The following is a 21542-nucleotide window of genomic DNA, read 5'->3' on the forward strand; positions in this document are numbered from 1 at the left end:
ATACGACGTCAATACGTGACCTATACTACACCTATACGACACGATATCTCACTTATAGGCTTATACGAGGTCAATACGGGACCTAAACCACACCTATACGATACGATATCACACTTATAGGCTTATACGAGGTCAATACGGGACCTAATATTTGTATTATTTTTAATTCTTATAATTCATAATATTTGTATTATTTTTAATAATATTGTTTTTTTATAAATAAACATGGAAATGCCCCAAAATACACACAATTAATTTACTTTTTTTTTATAAATAAACAAAGGAATACACAATAAAAAATACAAAAATGGAGCTTTATATACGCTCCTTAGAGGTCCCTACGCAGCGTGTGAGACAAAATGACACAACTACCCTTGTATTTGGCTTCGTATAGCCTCAACACAAGGGTATAAAAGACATTTTCAGACCTTTATATACGCTCCTTAGAGGTCTATACGCAACGTATTTAAACTTTATGAAAAAATGATCCCTCAAACCTACCAAAATGACTCAAAAAAATCTAATGGTTTATATACGCTGCGTATAGACCTATACACAGCGTATATAACCCTTGTTTTCTGTGCAATGATTGCTGATAAGGCTCTGAAATCCATGGTTTATATACGCTGAGTATAGCTCTATACGCAGCGTATAGAGGTAACCCTATACGCTGCGTATAGGTCAATACGCAGCGTAGGTAAACCCTAAGTGTGCAGATAGGCAAACTGGGTGTGTAGATAGTTAGGGTCTATCTTTTTGAGTTTGAGATCATGTATCCAATTTTTAGCAAAAATAATGCTAAGCAATTTTTTTGGATGAAAATGTTCTAAATTAATATCCAGATATATCACCGATATATCAGTGATATATCGGTTATGGGTCCTCTGCCGAAATATAGGTGCAAAATATCGGTACCGATAATATCGACGATATTGACCGATATATAACTATTTTTCCCGATATCGATATCGGCACCTTTCTTTTTATTTCCATCATTCTTCTTTCTACTTATTGCTACTATTAGTATTTTAAGTCTTAATTGTTAGTTGTTAGTGTTAAATGTTAGTTTTTAAGTCGTAGTCACTTCCTACTTGCTACAATTGTTAGTGTTTTGCAAGTTACAAAAGGTTAATTTGTTAATGTTAAGAGAGTATACTGAATTGTTAGTGTTAAATTGCTATATATGTATAATTTAGCGTGATATTAAAATTATCAATATCCCACCTATATCCCACCACGACAACCGATATATGATATTTTACCGCATTAACTGATTAGAAATCAAGTATGAATGACAAATTTTAGGACATTCTAGTGACTGTGTACAGGGGGTGTAGCTTCTATAGGGCGGGAGGGGGCGGGCGACCCCCCGAACTTTTCGCTTATTAGTGGAGATATATAGTTTTCGTATAGAATTTTTTAAGTATATATGTTTTCAACCCCTCGGTCTTATAGAAATTTTTGGGTATATACGTTTTCGACCCCCTGGTCGGAAATCTCAAGCTTCGCCCTCACTATGTATACTTGAGGGTTTGATATGAAAGCATAATTTTGTGAACCCGAAGCAATACTAGTTATGTCAATATGATGATCAAAACTTAGATCAACATGAGGAGAGTTTATCTCGTGAACAATTAGAGCAACTTTTCAGGTGAATAATCATCAGCAGTTCAACCACTCTTTTGCAACTTCTTTTTCAGATTCATTTTCCTTTCAAATGTTAAGAACCTACCACGAAGTTGACTAAGTGTCATTTGGTTAAACTCCACTAAATTTATGATAATAACAAGAGATTTAATTTACATGTTTCCTTCTCAATTACTCCTGCTTCTTCAACATCTATAGTTGTAGGCTTATGACGTCCATACATGATGGATATACAATAGGCGGTATCATTGCATGGTAGAAAGTGTTTCATTTTGCGTTTCCAGATTGTAAATTCATTTCAAACCAGAATTGGAGGTTTAGTTGATGATAATAATTTTACATGTACATCTTCTTTACCTTAGACATTGAACATTTTCTTAAAATAGTAAGTTTATTTTTAATACATCAGGTTAAGAAGCTGTATACATGTATGTATTGAAAGTATTTTAGTGTGACATCGACCGTTTTACGACTTGACCAATTCTCTTTTTAGCTAACCTTTTCTATTTGACCCTTTGAAGCAAGACATAATCTGGATCAACCCACTTGTATGTAAATGGGTGATGAATTTGCCACTGCTGATAATAATTTTACGACACGTCTTGTAGGGTCTTGTGTATTTCCACCATGCGAGACATGTTATTATACTTTATCATGGACCACAGTGTTGGTGTAACCGAATTCCTGAAAGCCACATGACCATCAGATCATGCCGAAAGGATGTTCGGCATTTGCACATAACTCAGAAAAGTAAATGTCCTTTGTTAGATCATAGCACATATGAATGAGTTATTTGGGTTATTGTTCTTCTCAAACGGTACGTCCCGCTTGCGGTAGATGCATATAATGTATATATGTGTGGGCCCTTGGGGGGCATAAGTGAAAGTGCACTAATTTTAACGTTATTTTACTAATTTCGTGAAAATAACGTTAAAAAGCGAGGGATGGATAATCATGCATCATATGATGGCGTTGATAGACGAAATACAATGGGGTACATGCGCTAATCGGCTTTTGTCCCAATTGCTGAGTGTTATGTGCCTTATGTCCAAGGCTTGATGCAAAGCTACTACCGAGCCGGGGGTCTCACTGGAAGCAGCCTCTCTATTGCTTTCTAGGAAAATACCTACATTACTTAGTGGCATCAAAGTAATTTTCATATATTTTAGAAGCATTCTGTATTCTTTTGAATATGTACAGTTTGATTATAGATAAGAAACATTATGAAGGAAAATACCTATCTTCATGTAGTAGCATCAAACTATGTTTACTAACCCAAATAACTCATTCGTGTTGTGTCAAAAAGCCACATCCTTTAACTACACCAGAATCAGAATATGATAGGCTCTACTATAATAACATCCATTTTTCATATATGTAATAATGTCCATACCATTCTAGCAACAAGTAAAGACCAAATTTATTAACTAACCATAAAGCTTTAAGGTTAATTCTGATCCTCAAGAAGTGTTTTAAGAATATCATCAGTCACCCCATCAGCATGAGGCACGGCGTGTCCCGCGCCGGGGACCTCATGATATTTGACCCATTTGAGTTGTGCGGCAATATATCGTTGCAATATCACAGGCACGAGCTGATCCTCATCCCCATTCCATAAATGAACCGCTCCGTCTTTTTCTGGAAATGGGTTTTCAAGATCCATTGGATCGAATTCCCACTTCCCGAATACAATGTTCATGTCTCGGTGGAGTGACTCGAATTCGCCTTGTTGTTTTGGATATGTCCACATTTTTTGTAACTGTAACACAACAAAAACAGTTTTACATAAGTGTGTTGTATAAATTTTAGAAGTTTGATTATATCATAAATTTAGTTAAAACTTAAAACTATATCACCTCCATATAATTTATGCTACAATATTATATTTTCTTGAATTCTATGACATGGTATATAAATACCTCAAATCTTATTGGCAAAGTTGTTAAATTTTATTAGGGCTAATTACTAAAACAGGTTGTGTACATTGGTTAGTGGGTCGAAACTTCAGACGAATACAAAAGTCGTCACACATGAACCCAAAGACGATATGCATTTTCGCTGGATGACATGAACACCGGCCCGTGTGACCCCAAAAAATATTTTTTTACCTTTTTTATATTAATACTTTAGACTTACAACTATACAACAAAGTATAAAATAATATTTAAGTATAAAACTTGATGGCAAATTTTTTTTTAACTCTGAGAAATATGAACTTAAACATGACTGTAGATTCAACTTGAAATCTACCCATATCTATGTAGACTAAATTCAAACCTGTATATACTGTCACCAAGGCCGACCCTAAGAATTCATGTACCATGTTCGAGCTTGAAAAAACGTGTCCTTAGGCCTTAACGAAATTGGGTATTGGGCTCATTAAAGGCTTAAACCTAATGGCAATAGGCTAATAACTAATCTAAACCATAAAAATAGTTTTGTAAGTGGGCCAATGTTGGTGTTTTATGAGTATACCATATTAATTTATTTATTTTTACATTTACGTATCAGATTTTTTTAAAATAACGTGTCTTTCGAAGTATCGGATCCTGACCGGTAGTCCTCCTCGCCCAACTAATGGCCGGCCATGACTATCACTAAAAACGACATGGAAAGTGAAATTTACCAAATGTCTCTTTCTAGAAGCAACCAAAATAATTTAGGTGGGTACTTTAAATTAAAACAGACATCATCATTATGATAAATACACATGACAGGAAATATATCAAAATTAAAAAGGAATAAAAGAAGACTAAAGAAGGTCAACAGTCGTTGTACCAAATTGAATAAGAAATTATATTTTAATCTTCCACAAGTATATGAGAGTCATATTTTTGCTTTATTTTCAATAACTGAATTTGCATATATTATCAAACCAATTGACTAAAGAAAAACAAACATGAGATGATCCAAGAAATTAGACATAAACTCATATGAAAATATTAAGAATATGTTTAATGATAAAAGATTATTTGAAGAGTTAAGAAAGCTAAGTGATAAAGAAAACTAGTACCTCAAGTGGATCAGTTTCTTTAAACATCTTGGTAAAAACTTGTTTATCTGATGGCGATAACGTAGCAGGATGCCCACTGATTACAGCAAAGCTAGGAAACCATGTTTGAGTGTTCCACCAGTAGGTCAACCACGGTAGGTAGTGAGCAACCCGCAAAGCCCATTGATCTCGTTTAAGTTGTTGTGAATACACTTCGTTGGTTAAGTTTGAAGGTAGGTTTGGCCACCAGAAATTAATCGCCGGAGATATAAGAACCGCTCCCGCAAGCCTACAGTTATAATATTAGTATATACATAAAAAAAAAAAAAAATCTAGCAGTGGAATAGAGGAAACGTTTGCCCTCATCCCACCATCTCACATCCCTACAAATTTACAAATTTACTTACCTGTGAGGGATATACTTAAGACAAGACCATATGACTTGTCCACCCATAGAGTATCCAGCCACATAGAACTTGGGTCCAAGGTTTAGTTGATCCGCGAGCTCCTCGATATCAAGCGCCAAGCTCTTCACAGTTCGCTTAGGGTCCGGGTCGCTCTCGCCATAGCCAGGTCGGTCTAGTGCAACAAAGTATGCCCCGAGTTCTTTAACAAGCGCCTACATATATGACCATTAGTCAGAGAGTTTATAATTTTCGGAAATGAAGTAAAGGAAGGAAGAATCCATATATACCGGTGAGGCTAGGGTGGTAAAAGGATGATAGTGCTTGCTACCGCCGAATCCATGAACAAATATTATCTTAGATTTGGCTGTTTCTTTTGGAACACCAGATTCTTCATAGGCTAAATGTCGGCCATCGCGAAGCTTAATCCTTGGGGAAGTGATAGCAAGTCCATCTGGTGATCCCAGAGGTCTGGGAGGTGGAGGACGAGTTGCCTGATAAGCCCATGCTGAGAACCCCACGAAGATCACGACTAGTATTTTCTTCAAGATACCTATAATAAAAAAAAAGATTTGTGATTAAGATTTATGACTAAGAAAAATGAATTTTAGCAAGTGAAGCTCACTAGAGGAAGTGGGTTTGGGTTCTGAAGTTTGGGACATTGTGGGATTGAAAAACAAAATGTGGGTTGAGTGAACTTTATTCGCCATAGAGATGATTGTGACATTCACTTAAAAATGGTGGGTGGTGGGTATCTTTTAGACTAGTTGAGTTTTCTTAATATGCAAATTCTAATAATTCATTTCTCTTATTATTATTATTTTAAATTACTAGTTGGCTTTTTTTTAATACTCAAATTCTAATAATTATGTCCTAACTAAATTGTATATTTTTTAATATTAGGTAAATAAATACAACAAACTATAACTAACTCCTATAAAATATATATAACTTGTTATATTAAGGATTTGGTTTACAAAAAATACCCTTCTCTATAGCAACTTATCTATTGATACTTCTATACTTACTATATAACAAAAGAAAACTCTTAGGAGATAGGTGTCATTAATTAGAGTCATCTACTTTTTGGTTTTTCTGCATTTCTCTCATATTTAATTATAAATACTTATTTTTTTAATTAAAGATAATTATTATATCATTAACCTAATGAATTTAATATGAAATTAATTATTAAGTTTTTTAAATAAACTTATACTTTTTAAAGTTCAAAATTATATTAGTTAAAATATTTAAAAACGAAGAATAATGATGATAATTGTTTCTATGAGTTATTTCTATAAATTTTAAAATATTTATTGCGGTTGAATGGTAACAATTATAAAGATACAATATGTCAAATAATAAAAAAAAGAAGTAGATGGTATTAAAAAATCAAAGTTAATGCCCACATGAAAGAAATAATGTTTAAAAAATAATTTAACAAAATTTTAACTGTCAGTACGTAAATGTTCATTCTTTTAAACATATATTTTGATGACTATTTTATATTAACAAACTTAACAAAATATATAGATGTTATGTCAACGTTCATTCTTTTAAACATATATTATCTGTTTGAATGAAGTGACAACTGCTGAACAAGTGAACGGAATCATGTTTTGAAATATTGGTTTGATTCGAAATTTGTTTGGACTTATGTAAAGCTTAAATGAATTTTGTTTGAATGAAGTAGTTGTTGGAAATTTAAAATTCAATTTGACAAAATGCAGGCCGTTAGAATAAAATTATATAAACACTAAACAGGCCAAACCAATTAGAATTAGAATTATAGAAAACAGACCCATGACAATTATGTATGATTAGTCCATACCATTTAAGCAAATCCATCATGACCCAATGAAGATCCACACGATAAACTCCAGAGTCGAGACCAACCCAACCATTAGTGGTCTGGTCTTCAAGTTTATATTTCTAGTACATTTGATTTCGTTCCAGGACGGCCCGGTTTCGACCCGAGGCACAGTCACTATAATATTTTAGGGTGTATAGGGCACTCCGAAATAAACCAAAAATACCCAAATGAATTTACCAACGAGGGAGTGCCACCTCATTGACTATCCCAACATCTCTCTGCTCGGGTTCACAAACCGTATTTTTTACTAAAACGACGTACCCTCAAGATTTACCCAATTTGCCCCCTTCACCCTATATCTCTCAAGGGATTTTTCGTGTCACAATGATCGATTTATTTTAGCAAAAATAACCATCATAACTTTCTTATAAATACATGTAGAAAATTTAAGAATAATACAAATTCATTCACTTATTATTTGTCTTATAACACCTTGGCTCACGAGTTGTGAATGATTCGCCCAATTATTTGGTTTACCTTGAGCTACATATTTATTCTTTACAATATGTTCAAATATTCAAGAAAGTATTTCTTCCCATAAAGCTTAGAATAATGACTTCTAAAAAGTCATATAAATTTGTTCGGTTTATTTGGACTAGAGGCATGTTGCACAAAACTTATAGATATATGTACCCCTCGTAATTTGTTTGTCATACTTTCGCAAGCGAAATCACAATCTTGGTCTAGACTCTAGACTACACATGAGGAGTCTGAAGCCAGGCTCGTGAACCATGTGGAGTCCGGTTGGGCGTTATCATTTCTATGCCATGTCCACTCAGCGTGACTCGCATTCACCACCCGCAAATGTCCATGCCCAAAACTCGCCTCCCTGAACACTGATATATTCGGTTGTGGATCTTTATACCTAAGAATAAACAAGTTAACAAACCTTACACTTTGTAGACAGAATAATATGTTAATAATCATAGTTTTTGTTACTTTGTAGCATATATTTTGTAAATATGATTGGTTAAACGTACCCCTTTATGCTAAACGTACCCCTAGTGAATAAGGTATACATGTAACAAGTTTAGTAGGGGGAGGTGGTACATTCAGTAAAAATAACAAGGGAAGGGGTGCGTTTAGCACAACCCATAACTACGTACCTTGTAGCCAGACCTTCACGGTTGCCTCCATCTCCGATTGTGATATGCACTGGACCACACTTATTGGCATCTTTTTTGTACACGCGTGTCTACCAAAACCAAAAACCGTAAAAGGGAAACCGTTAAAATTTGTCTCGATAGTCCAATTTGCAATACGACTCTTTGTTGATTTTTATGATGATGAAACAAACTTACAAAGCGTTCGTATGCATGAACATGACCAGCAAATACTATGTCAACACGAGCATTATAAAGCAAATCTTCCATTGCATCCCTCATATGAGTGCTTTCTTTCTCTCCTTGATGGGCCTTATTCGAATTGTACCATGGAGCATGAACAAGAGCGAACAACCAAGGGGTCCGGTTCCTATCAACATTCTTTAGATCAGACTCGAGCCATTTGTATTGGCTGGAGTCTGTTCCAAAGTCTGTGTAGGACCCTAGCATAATCACATGGACACCCGCAACTTCAAACGAATAGAACAAATTAGAATTGGAACCACTCTCTTCAAAAGGCATGTGCCATCTTGCATTGTATGCGGTAAACCTCTCACTATGGATTAGTGGGATTCTTTCGACCTCGTGGTTACCTTGAGAAACCATCCATGGTCGTTGGCTCGCCAAAGGCTCGATCAAGCGACCAAATGAGTCCCATGATGGTTGGTAAAAATCCGCGTATGATAGGTCTCCAGGGAGTAGCAACACATCATAACCGGTTTCCCCAATGTGTTGGAGGGTTGATTTAGTCCATTCAGTTTGTCCTAGATCTCCTGATATCCAAAATTATTCATATGTAACAACTAACAAGTATTTTTAAAAAAACTATATCAAAATGACCATCTTCATCAATGAGTTTTAACAAAATAGTAGTGACTTCTAAATTTTACATGTTTCTTAGCGCAACAAATTTCCATCTAATGTCTTCCTCATGTGCGAGGGTGTGCCACGTGGAAGCTGGTTGGCTTAAACAATTTCTTAATATTAAAAAAAAGTCAAATAATATTTTTTTTTAAAAGTCAAGACTATTTTGTCAAACTCATTCGTCAAGATGGTCATCGTGACCAATGAGTTTGACAAAATAGTCTTGACTTTTAAAAAAAAATATTATTTGAATTTTTTTTGAATATTAAGAAATTGTTTAAGCCAACCAGCTTCCACGTGGCACACCCTCGCACATGAGGAAGAAATTGTTTAAGTCAAATTTTCCAATAAACCAGAGCTTAACACATGTTACTGCTTGATGTAACAGATTTCCTTGGTGTGCGGGGAACTTCTGGTTGGCTTAAATAGTTTCTTAATTAAGAAAACTCATGATATTCTAAAGAAAAACGTGAATGCTATTTTGTCAAACTCATTGGTTAAAACGGAGAGATTTATAGTACCCGAAACAGCGAAATCAATCGGAAACTGCGCCGGAGGGGTTCGAAAACTAAGCTCGGGGCTTTCGTCAAGGCCACATTTGTAATAATAAGTTGTACTCGGCTCCAACGGACCAATGACCACATCATGTATTTGACCCGACTTGTACAAAATGTACCTATAAGAAGAACTAGTCCCAGCAGCCCAAGCTTCATAGTTCTCAGGAGATTTACCGTACCTAACCATCGACGGAGTCATATCGTCCGTTATCCACGATATCCTCATCTTCGCATCACCGGCTAACGATATGTGCACTTGTTGTGAAGCCTTTTCGCTATGATCATCCGCTAGTGATACAAAAAGAGACCTGCCTACGGGTGGCCGAACATAGTCACCCGCAGCCGCGAGTCCGGCGGTGATGATGAGCATTGATAACACATGATATGGTGATTTTAGGATGACCAACATGGTTGAGTTTGAGGTTTGAGAGGGGGTTTTTGTTATGGGCTTATGGGATGGTGATGGAAGAGAAACTGTTTTGTATTAATTTAGATGTAAATGCAAATAAGTAACAGGAGTTATATGGTGGGGACATTGGATGCAAATTTAGTATTATATAACTTTGATGAAAGTCAAAGGTTGGGTCATTTATGTTTGGAAGGTAAAAAAACACGCATAGGTTACTTGGTTAACTTTTTTTTTTTTTGAACAGCCAACAAAATATTATTAAAACTTACTAGCAAGCTGCTAGACACCAAATTTACAATACATCAAAAGAAAACCACCGAATAAACGAAAAAACAACACCGATTACATTGTTACACTAAAATTCCTCCATTCATTCCAAGTCCAATGAGTCGAGCGCGAGCGATTTTTAATCCAGTAATAAGCCATTGATTTAGCCTCTTCAACAACCCTCGTAATGTTAGGAGTCGCTTCACCGAACAGGACTTCGTTCCGCATCCTCCAAATGCACCAGATTACCACCTGAGTAATAGCATTATAAACCATCTTTTTTCTCTTGGATCCACTAACCGAATTCCCTGCCTCCAATATATCCTTTAGGCTGAATGCAATAGTGGGCGGAGCTTTGCACCATTGTGATATGATCAACCAAACCGATTGAGTAAACTGGCAAGACACGAAAAGATGATCACTAGTTTCTGCGTAATCACCACAGAGCAAGCAACGGGTATCCGTAATGTTAATACCACGTACTTCCAATGCGACACGGGTTGGTAATTTCTCCGATAAGGCACGCCACGGCACTATCCCAACTTTCTTCGGAACAAATCTATTCCAAAAGAATAGATACTCAGGGACCGATCTAGACGCTGAAGCAGTAATGCTCTTAATGCTAGCAACCGAGAAAATCTCCGACTTGTCGGTTGCTAATGGTACAAGTTATATTGTAACGTGTTTTTTTTTTTTTTTTTTTTTTTTTTTTTTTTTTTTTGATAAAGATTATCCTTAAATAGGACAAGTGAATGATAAGAAAACTATTTTGAGCATCTGATTGATGTGATGGAAAAGACATAATAGAAAAAAGATCTAAACTTTTTATAAAAATAAAATTGCAAAACATCTAGAAAAGTAAATGAATCAAACGTTCAACGAACAGTTCGTACAACGTTCCGTGGGAAGTTCGCTTACGTTTGTTCATTTAATTAAGGAACGAACATGAAACAAAAAGTTTTGTTCGGTTAGGTACGAACAAACACGAACAGATGTCTTTTTCATTCAGTTACATTCGTGAGCGTTCGGTAATATGTTCGTGAACATTGTTCATGTTTGTTTGTTTATGTTGTTCATTAAAGATTTTTTAGCATTTATTAATTTTATGTGAACTTTTAATATATTCTTTAACTCTTATTTATCTCATTACCCAAACAAATAAAATAGGAAACCGACGCTGTTTATGCATCGCTCCATTTTCCTTCTCATTATTCACATCGAAAAATATCATCGACTTTCATTCAACGATTAGGGCTTCAAGGTCTAGCGTCACTCCCTCTCATCATCCACCTCTAGTCACTGTCGTCTTCGCTGATTTTATTTGTATCCGTTTGTGTTCGTAAACACGTTCTTTTCCTTAATGAACGAACACGAATATAAAACCTCGTTCGGTAAGTGTTCATGAACTGTTCATGAACATATTATATCCTTAACGAACAATTAACAACTAGTTATCTCGACTGCCACATTCTGTTGGACTAAAATCTCCTACACCAAGCAAATACTTTGTTGCGCTAAGAAAGGATCTATTGCGCCATGTTAATTGATCCGCTGTGCAATGGGATCTAATATGCTGTGCACCATTTTGAATTTGCTGAGCCAAGGTGACAGAATCAGAATGTGTTGCGCCATATTGATTTTTTTTTTTTTTTTGATTTAGATTGAAATATATTGCGTCAAATGACACATATCGCGCCCCAGTTCAGTGATAATATTAAAAAGTCCATTGCTATTACATTAATTATCTTGTTCAATATGAATACTTTGATACATTTTCGAAAATGTAAGCATAAGGTTAAAAATTGATTCACAACTATTTAATCCTTTCTTATTTAAATATATATAAAGTTAAAACTCTTATTTTTAAGAAACTTATTTGAAAAAGAAACCTTCGCACGTAATTGGACGGTAGATTTTTTTTTTTTTTTTTTTTTTTTGAACGGCAACTGGACGGTAGATGAATCACGTAATGCAAGGGGGCCACGTGGTGATGGTCTGTCACGGCTATGTAAAGTATTCAGTTAAGATGAAGGTCATTAATTCATTGTTTGGAATTATAATTTTTTTTTTTTTTTGAAAAGTGTTTGGAATTATAACTTTTCTGTTTTATAGTATTTCGGCATTATGTCACATATGTAGTTATTTTGCTTTTTTGGACTCCAAAAGGCGATGGTTATCTAAAATTCAATTCCTATTTCTTTACTCAAAAGTTATGTTTAATATAACGTGTGCGGATAACGCATACAAAGTTGTTTCAAAACGGCCCACACAACTTGCCGTACCAGATGGTGCACGATAAGCTCGTTAGGCGTTATTATCCAGGGAGTTTTTAGGAGCTCACAAGAACCCTCTTGATTTGGAAAAAAAAAAAAAAAAAAAAAAAAAAAAAAAAAAAAAAAAAAAACTAGTGAAAGCTTGTATGATTTGAAAAAAAAAATAGTGATAATTAGTGAATGTCCGCCGAAAGAAATCCCCTGGAAAAATTTTCTAAATCCGCCACTGAGGGTTAACAACTGTTAACGGGTTATCATAAACAAGACCGTATCCAGTCATATCATGTGTATATTTCTAGGCTAGGAGTTGGCTACAAAGTCCAAAATTACTAAAAATGTAAAAAGTCATAAAACATCATAATATCAACCATAAAACACATCCAAAACACACAAATAACATAATAAAGATTACTAAACACCATATTTGTGGGTTTTGTATTGTGTTTTGAATGATAATTTAGGTACATCCTTTAATTATTAGGATAATGCTATTTTTTTATTTGTTACTGTTCAAATAGTTGGAGAATTAATATATAGGATAATGCTCGGATTATCCAATGATTATCATGTTGTGTTTTATATTGATTATCATGTTGTGTTTTATAGGCATAGTTTAAAATGGTGTGTTTGGAGTTTTTTATGGACTGTTGGGTTTGAATGTAGTGTTTTAATAATATTCACTCTGTTATTTATGGGTTTTAAGTGTGTTGTAGGGCTAAATTTAAGGTGTTTTATAACTTCGTACACTTTATAAGAGATTTAGAGTTGGTAGCCGAACCCTGCCCTATATTTCTATATTTAACAACCGTATCATCTATTTATATTTCTAAAATAATCAAAGCAGCATAAATGCATCATTTAATTTTTGAATATGATTACAATAATAATAATCTAAAACTCTTTAAATAAAGAAATTTAATCGTGTTTAAACGTTTGAATAAAATGACTTGCGTAAGTGACTAGAAATCTTATTGCAATTTCTAACATAACATTTTGATTTCAAATTTTACAGACCTAAAACACCGACCCATCTAAACAAAACCACACCCGAAGGTCCCAAGAGACAGGGACGAGACAAGCGGCTACATCAAACGACAAAATAACAACAAATTGGCCAACGAAATAAACAAGAGACAACACTAGTAGTAAATCCGGTTCAAAGAAGACCGGAGAGTTAAATACACAGCACGCCATCCAGCTTGTGATGGGTGCACCGAGTCCCAGAAGAACCTGGACTCGGGTTGATTACAAACCGTATATAACTTGTTCCCGTTTTCATCCAAACTTCCACAGAAAGCACCACTGCTTGTGGCTTTCACAACAAGGCCTCAATGGAGTATCAAACTTTACGCTCCCTGGATACCAAAAATTTACATAAATCACATGTGGGAATTATGAAGAAGAACTTGACTTCTGAAAAGAGGTGCACAAAGCCCAACCCAAAAAGGTTCATTCCTAGTAAAGTTGTTTAAGCCCAATTTTAAAAAGAGTCTGGTTCTATATGGGCTAACTTTAGGCCTTTAGCCCGGTATTTCCAGATGGGCCTCTTCCTTTTTTTAAACTTTATTAAAGATAAATTTGTTTAAATCAAAATAAAATAATATAAATTAAGTTAAAATAAAATAAAGAGTAAACTGCGGAAATGGTCCCTGAGGTTTGGTCACTTTTGTCACTTTAGTCCAAAACTCAAATCTTTTGAATCTGGGCCCCTGTGGTTTCAATTTTATTGCTATTTTCATCCAAAATCAAAATCTAGTCAGATTTTTTAGTTACCATCCAGTTTTTTTTTGTGTTTTTCTTCCCTTTTAATGAAGGGCAAAATGGTATTTTAACGTTTTATTATAACAAATTGAGAAAATCTAACCATTTTGCCCCTAATTAAAAGGGAGGAAAAAGACAAGAAAAATTGGATGTTAGCTAAAAAATCTGACTAGATTTTGATTTTGGATGAAAATAGCAATAAAATTGAAACCACAGGGACCTAGATTCAAAAGGTTTTGAATTTTTAGTAATCATATCTATCCCATTTAATAAATGGGTTGTGTTTGGTTTAACCTGTTAAACTCGTTTAATTAAATGCGTCATTCTCAAGTTAACCTTGTCCATACATATAGATGTATAGTGGAGAGTTCAAATGAGAAGAAATATTTTGTAAGAAGAAATTTCAACCAATAAGAATGTTTTATTTTACTTCATTTAATATAAGTATTTAATGTTACTATAAAGGTACATTGGTAAATCTACATAGATCATTAATTTGTAATCTTCCTTTTTAATAGCTAATTACATTAAATTTTATGTAACTTATCTTCAAAATATATACTTTTTCAAAAAAATAAAATAAAATAATTTAAAGTGTATGATAAATTACGAGGTGTATAGGATAAACTACGAGTTGTGTAGGATAAATTTCAATGTGTAGGATAAATTTTAAAATATGTAGGATAAATTTTGATGTGTGTAGTCAAAAAAAGTTAGTCTGGAGGATAACAGTTTTTATGACTAATTAATTAGTCAAAGATGATAATAAATGAGATAAGTGAAAAACTATTTAATGTTTTACAAAATTACCCTTTGTTCTTTTTCTTCTCAATTAAATTTTCTTCTCAAATGAACCTTCCCCTAGATGTATAATTAGACAAGTTGACAAGGCAACCCATTTACGACCCGTTTAACTTATTTATCACAACCCCCAAGCCGTATACTACTTTATTACAACTTGTTTAACTCGTTTAGCTAAACGGGTTAAACGGGTCATGTCATGATTACACGATTTTAGATATGTCTGAAGTAGGGTTAATGTCTTTGACATGAATCAACCAATGGTTCGTGTTGGGGTCAATAATTCAACGAGTCCACCTTATCTAGTCCTAAAGAGTGGACATTCAAGCTTATATTTGGGCTTTTTCCCGGGACCAGACTTCTTTATCAAATAGTAGTATCAATACACTACTTTTCAAGTTCAACCGGGCCTACAAGGGTTGGGGGTTTTGGGCCGGGCCAAGGACCATTTGTGCATCATAAACAAATGAAGAATACTATCAAGTAAGAGAGTATTGAATACCTGTAAAATCTCCTTTGTTTTTCAACACAGTGTTGAAAGTGGTAAAAAGATCAAGGGTGAGAAAGCTAGAACCTCTGGTGCTATTGTTGAGTCCTGTCACAACCTGCTGCAGCAACTGGTTGTGAAAACTGGATGCGGAATTCCGGGACTCGTTGCATTGTTGGTACGACGAAAAGATTGTTTCTCTCGGGAGGCATCCTATCGGCTGTAGGGTACTCACCAACACCCTCGGTACACCCATATCATGAATTCGCTTGATGTTTATGCCGATTTGATTCACAACTTGCGAAATGAATGAAGACAGACCCTACATAAACAGTTATTTTCAATAACATAAATTTTGCAATTCACCCAACAAATTAAGTCACCTTGATCATAGATTTGAAACTTAAGTGAACAATAATAAAAAAAATTTAACAACAGTGCGAATCTGTTATTGGAAAACTTCGGTCATTTATCTTATATTTAATATTTTAGACGTAACACTATAAACTAATTATTTATTTGGAATATTTAACCTATTAGTAACCAAGTTTCTTTACTTTTCTACTAAGACCATGGGGTATGGTAGGGCTTGGGTTGGGGCATTTGTTGACACGTGGAATGGTGGGGCTTGGGTTGGGGGCATGAGTTTGGTTTGGCCATTGAGAGCCCGCCATGTCACCTTACTAGCCTACTAGCCCGCCCCACGCCCGGCTTCAAACCCACGCCAATGGGGCCACGCCCCAACCCAAGCCCCCGGGGTGGTGGCTTGGGCGTTTTCAGCCAACCCACGCCCCAACCCAAGCCCCATACCCCATGGCCTAAAGTGTCTGAAACCTAGATAAAGAAGATGGTTGTTATATTAAAAGAAACAGTAAAATGTCATTTTCGTCTCTGAGTTTTTGGTCAGTTTTGCGACTTTCGTCTAAAGATTTTTTTTTTTTACTAATGCCAATATCATTCGTCTAAAGATTTGATTTTCCGTATGTGGATTCAAAAGGTTTAAAATCTTGTCATTTTCATCCGGCTCGTTAACTTCATCTATTTTTCTCCTTTAAGTAAGAGGTATTTCTGTCTTTTTGTTAACTTAAAGGGTAATTCTGTCCTCTTCACCGGTATTTGGTCTTTTTGCGTAAAGGGAAAAAGACCGAATCGTCTTTTTAAGTTAGCAAAAAAAAGACGGAAATGTCTCTGACTTAACAGAGAAAAATGGGTAGAGTTAATGAGCCAGATGAAAATAGCAAGATTTCAAACCTTTTTGACGAAATTCGTAAAACTGGCAAACCTCAGGGACTAAAATGGCATTTTACTCTAAAAGAAATTTATTAAAAAGAGCTCAAATAACAATTTTGACTTTAGGTATGGTTAGTCAAGTCAAAAGTTCTGAAACAACATTAATTAAATTGTAGCATGAGCCACATTAATGCATATAAATGAAAATATCAAAACCAAAGCTGACAGTTTCAAAAAAGAAATAAAAATTTAGTACTATATGCAATGAAGAACCTGTTCCGAGCCACCGGATGAGGTGTAGGCCCCATAGTCATTTCCAGAGATAGTAACAAGAGCCAAAGATGAACCCAAATCCCTTTTTGTGTAGACGTTTGCTTTAACCAGCCCTTGAAGATAACCAATCTGGGTGCTCATGTTTGGCTGCAAATTACCTGTGTCAAACACCCCGGTCCCACCATATGCAAAGTTTACTCCATGTTGCATCCTGTTCTGACCGTATTTTCTCCATTGATATGGCAATGGTGACTTTATTCCCATAAACTTGGCTGCAAACATATAATTAGATTAGAGGTTTCAATTTAGACGTGATTTATATTTGAGAACCGTGTTGAAAAATGAGAACGACGTTTTAGCTCGCGAAACATGGTGTATTCAGTGTTAAATGCAAGTAAACACACGTAATTCACTAGTGAATACGTTATATGAACGTGGTGTAATTTTTTAAATTTAAGTAAAAACACATTGTATTCACCGGTCAGTAAATATATTATTAGAAACAATAATGTATTTAACACTGAACGGTAAAATACTAGTAAACACCAATAAATACATCACATCAGCACATATATATTGTATTGAATAGTGAATCAATTCTAATGTGACTAGTCAACATATATATATATATATATATATATTGAACGGCCAACAGAATCAATCCCGAGCACTCTCGCGGCACCCACTGGACAAACGGAGTACTCCGAGAGTAACCCGAGTCCACCACCAATTCCGGGGAAAACCCGGTAACCCACCCACCCGTAGGCACAACTGTGAAATTACTGGTAAAACCCGTTTGGCTCAAGGATCCAACCCAAGTTTCCCTGGGTCTCCTATCATTGCCCACCAGTACCTCACTTTGCACCAAGTGGGAGTTGAACATGCATCTCTCAAGAGAAATGCAAGCTCTCCACCACTTGATCTAGAGATCATTGGTCGTGTCAACATATGTTGATGTAGCATTTTTGTAATCAATATACGTGTCAACATATATTGATTACAAAAATGCTACATCAACATATGTGCATATAGTGTATTGCATAGTGAATTAATTCTAATGTGACGTGTCAACATATAAATTACGAAAAATGCTACCTCATAAAATGATATTTATGAAGCGAATTCGCGATTGCCTCAACACTTGCTTGGTTTGGAATCATGACTTTACGTTTTCGGGTCAAAGTATTAACCGAGTTATATTTGTATGTTATACTTGTTTTGTGGTCGGTGAAAATTTTACAAATCACACCCAATCAATACTCTGCTAAAAAAAAATTTCGAATGATTTTCAAAACTATATGATTCTCTTATCATATATATTAAGGGGATTATGAATTTTGGATTAATAATAATAATAATATTAATATTATTATTATTATTATTATTATTATTATTATTATTATTATTATTATTTAATAGTGGAAGACAGTAGGGACAATTTAAGGCTGGCACAGGGGCATTATGGCACTAAAATTTTGATATATACTCACAAAAGCAAGCTTTTGTGCTTTCTCTTTTACTTTTTTTTATGGGTAATGTCACCACACAAAGGTAAAGTTAGTCTAATCCTCACATGCATTCATTAGTTGTACTCTATGCATTATACATTTGTATACTTCTTTAATGAATAGCTATTTTATTCATATAAAAGCTATTTGAGTTATAGCCTTTATGACTTGTTCGAATAAGTTCTTACATTTTAGTCAGTCAAGTTTAAATAAATGTATATATTATTATTATAAGTTTTTGGTGAGTATTCGTATTCCATGATCAAAATATGATAAATCATGTGAAAAGGCATAAATGACCCTACAACTAACTATATATAAAATATATCAGATTGTCTACTGAGAGAAGGAAAGAAAAAAGTGCACATGTGAGAAAGTCAAGTGTTATTTGTGGTTAAAATATAAGTTGAAGGGGTAAAATTGTAAACCATCAAAAGTGTATACCTTTGGATGCATGACATGAGATAACATAATAAAAGAGTAAAAGATAAAGATAAAAGATGATCTTTAATCATAAGTATTTTTCAGTCAAAATATTTAATATCTTTAGTGTTTTGAAAACCGAATTAGAATGATTTAATTGTGTATTGTTAACAATACGATCGATGTTTATCTCTTCCCTCTAACGCCAACTGATTAGTAGAGGGTAAACGAGCCGAGCCTGAGCTTTAATTCTAAATTATATATATAACATAAGTGAAGCTCGGCCTTAGGCTAGTTTACTGAACAAGCCTATTATTAGGCTCAACTCTGGCTCAAGCTTGAATTTTTCTAGTTTTTATTCGAACTAATCTCGAGTAGTTTGATTCGTTTACACTCCTTGTGTTTACCGTTAAACTTTTGATTTTCAGAACACTAGACATGTCACACAAAACTAAAAGTGTAAAAAGTCATTGACTCTTGACTGATGATATATTGAAATTAATGAAAAGGGGAAAGAAAAAGAAAAGCGAAAAGCATAAACATAAACATAAAGTGGGTTAGTAATGATATTAGCCTATTCCCACCTTTACATGTACTTGGAGAAGGGGTATAATATCACATCATTCTTTTAAAAACAACAAAATCCATTTTTCTATATTTATAAAAAATTATTTGAAAAGTATCATATAATATATCACCATTAGACCATGTGTAGTGGTAATGTCTCTACCCTTGGGCGTTTTGCGTCATGTGACAGCCTAGTCAGTAATGAGCCATTAATAGGGCGTTTTCTAACTTGGGTGTAGTGGAAATCTGGGCATTATGTTAAAAGATGTGTAATAAAAGTAAATAAAAAGAAAACCCTCAAAAAATCTTATTGGACAAACAAAAGGAAGATTAATGGTGATTGGCCAAAACCAATGAAGCAAGGCGTGGAAAAAAGCACGCCAAAAGCAAATTTCTTGGAAAAAACTCCCCCAGGGTGGTATTTGGGCGTGGTGGGGCATTTTTTAGGGGGAAAACGCCCAAAAAACCCCACTACGGATGGTGTGAGAAAGATATATATTGCAAGAGCTATGGTGATTATATTTTAAAATTATATATATGTTCGGTCAACTTTTTATAATCCTCTTTGATAATTGATGAATTAATTGTTTGCATCATATACAATTTTTAAAAGACATGTTTGATTGCTTGCTTCTCATGTCAAATATATGTATCATGTATAGTGTAGATTAATATTGTGTAACATACATGATATATTTTGCTAGGATAAAAATTCAGGGTTTAATAAAGACGTGCCAAAATTGGAAACAATTTTATCATATATTTGTCAAAAGTTAAACAAGACAAATGAAAAGACACAATTTGTGCTACACAAAAATAGTAATATCCAAAGAGTTATACATACCAACTAAATACATCAGAGACATTATGTGGTTTTTTGCTTTTAGCTAGATTTCACATACGGTACCACAGTTCAGAACTTTTAAAAATACAGTACCATACCAGTACCAACATAACATACGGTACGATATTCAGTTTTGGATTTAGCTATATTTCAACATGGTATGATAATATGATATTTAATTTTAATTTTAGCTATATTTTAATATTGTACTATGTGGTATATGATACCATTTAAATATGCTACCAATTTCATCCCTCATAAACTTGTATCTCCTTTTTTAAAATACCGAAACTAAAATCCATCAAAATAGAATTTAGAGTTAACTTCTGCTTCGTGTGATTTAGTCACCGGTTTTGCCCCAATCATTTAAGAACGGTCATTTTTCTCCTTAATGTTTCGATGTTGTCGCCAGTTTGCTCTTCGGCTCTAACTCCATCCATATTGGATTTTAACTGAAACGGTATTTTTGTAATTTAAAGTTAACATACAAGATGAAGTACACTTATGTTATACTTGAAATTACCAAAATACCCTTCCAATTAACATACAATATGGATGGAGTTAGAGTCGAAAAGCAAAACAGCGAAAAGATCAAAACATCAAGGAGGAAAATAGCCATTTTTAAATATTGAAAACGGAAATTAACTCTAGAATTTAATTCTCCTTCCAAGTTCCAACCTACAACACTTATTTATTAATGATAAACAAAATTATATATTAATTAAAAAGACACGTGGAGAATGTTTCGAAATATAATCATGCAGAGTAGGGTACTGAGTCGGTTAGTGTAGAAAACATACCGAGAAAATCGGTGAGCACGCGACCATCGGAGTATCTTCCGGCAGGCTTTCCGGGAAACGTGACACCGTACGGCGTCTTCCACGAGCTCGCCAACGACTTGGGGTTGTTTCCGGTATCCGAATAGGAGTCTCCGAACACAAAAAGCTTTGTGGGTCGGATTCCGTTCGCACACACCGTATCACCGGCGATGGTGAAGAGGAAAAGCAGGACGAAGGTGTAGGAGGAGAGTTCCATTAATTAGATTATTTTAGAGAGAGAAATGTAAATCGAAACAGAATCTGAGTGGGTGTTATATAATATGCACGATGAGATGTATTTTACAATGTGCCCCCTTCATGTTTTAAGGAAATACATCTGTTCACTTTAAGATATGTTCTTTTTTTAGAATGGGGACTTTCTTGCATTAGCGTCAGTATTTCCTAAATTTGAGAGTCATGTTGCCCCTAGGCCGGCCTATA

The 21542-nt window shown here is 34.5% G+C and overlaps 2 protein-coding genes and 1 pseudogene across 2 annotated transcripts; all 3 read right to left on the reverse strand.

Annotated features, from left to right (window-relative positions):
- Positions 1 to 2898: 2898 nt before the first annotated feature.
- Positions 2899 to 5805, reverse strand: LOC110898470. The gene is made up of 5 exons (XM_022145254.2): positions 5669 to 5805; positions 5334 to 5596; positions 5047 to 5258; positions 4661 to 4928; positions 2899 to 3406 (listed from the first exon to the last, which is right to left on the reverse strand). Exons 1-5 carry the CDS (start codon positions 5751 to 5753, stop codon positions 3095 to 3097), a joined length of 1140 nt encoding a protein of 379 aa, XP_022000946.1. The 5' UTR covers positions 5754 to 5805; the 3' UTR covers positions 2899 to 3094.
- A 1556-nt stretch (positions 5806 to 7361) lies between these two features.
- On the reverse strand, positions 7362 to 9955 carry LOC110898469 (probable purple acid phosphatase 20). Its single transcript, XM_022145253.2, has 4 exons — positions 9405 to 9955; positions 8218 to 8792; positions 8023 to 8111; positions 7362 to 7781 (listed from the first exon to the last, which is right to left on the reverse strand). Exons 1-4 carry the CDS (start codon positions 9847 to 9849, stop codon positions 7607 to 7609), a joined length of 1284 nt encoding a protein of 427 aa, XP_022000945.1. The 5' UTR covers positions 9850 to 9955; the 3' UTR covers positions 7362 to 7606.
- A 3381-nt stretch (positions 9956 to 13336) lies between these two features.
- On the reverse strand, positions 13337 to 21354 carry LOC110898468 (annotated as a pseudogene).
- Positions 21355 to 21542: the final 188 nt, after the last annotated feature.

Source organism: Helianthus annuus, chromosome 13 (genome assembly GCF_002127325.2).
Source record: "Helianthus annuus cultivar XRQ/B chromosome 13, HanXRQr2.0-SUNRISE, whole genome shotgun sequence".
NCBI lineage: Eukaryota > Viridiplantae > Streptophyta > Magnoliopsida > Asterales > Asteraceae > Helianthus > Helianthus annuus.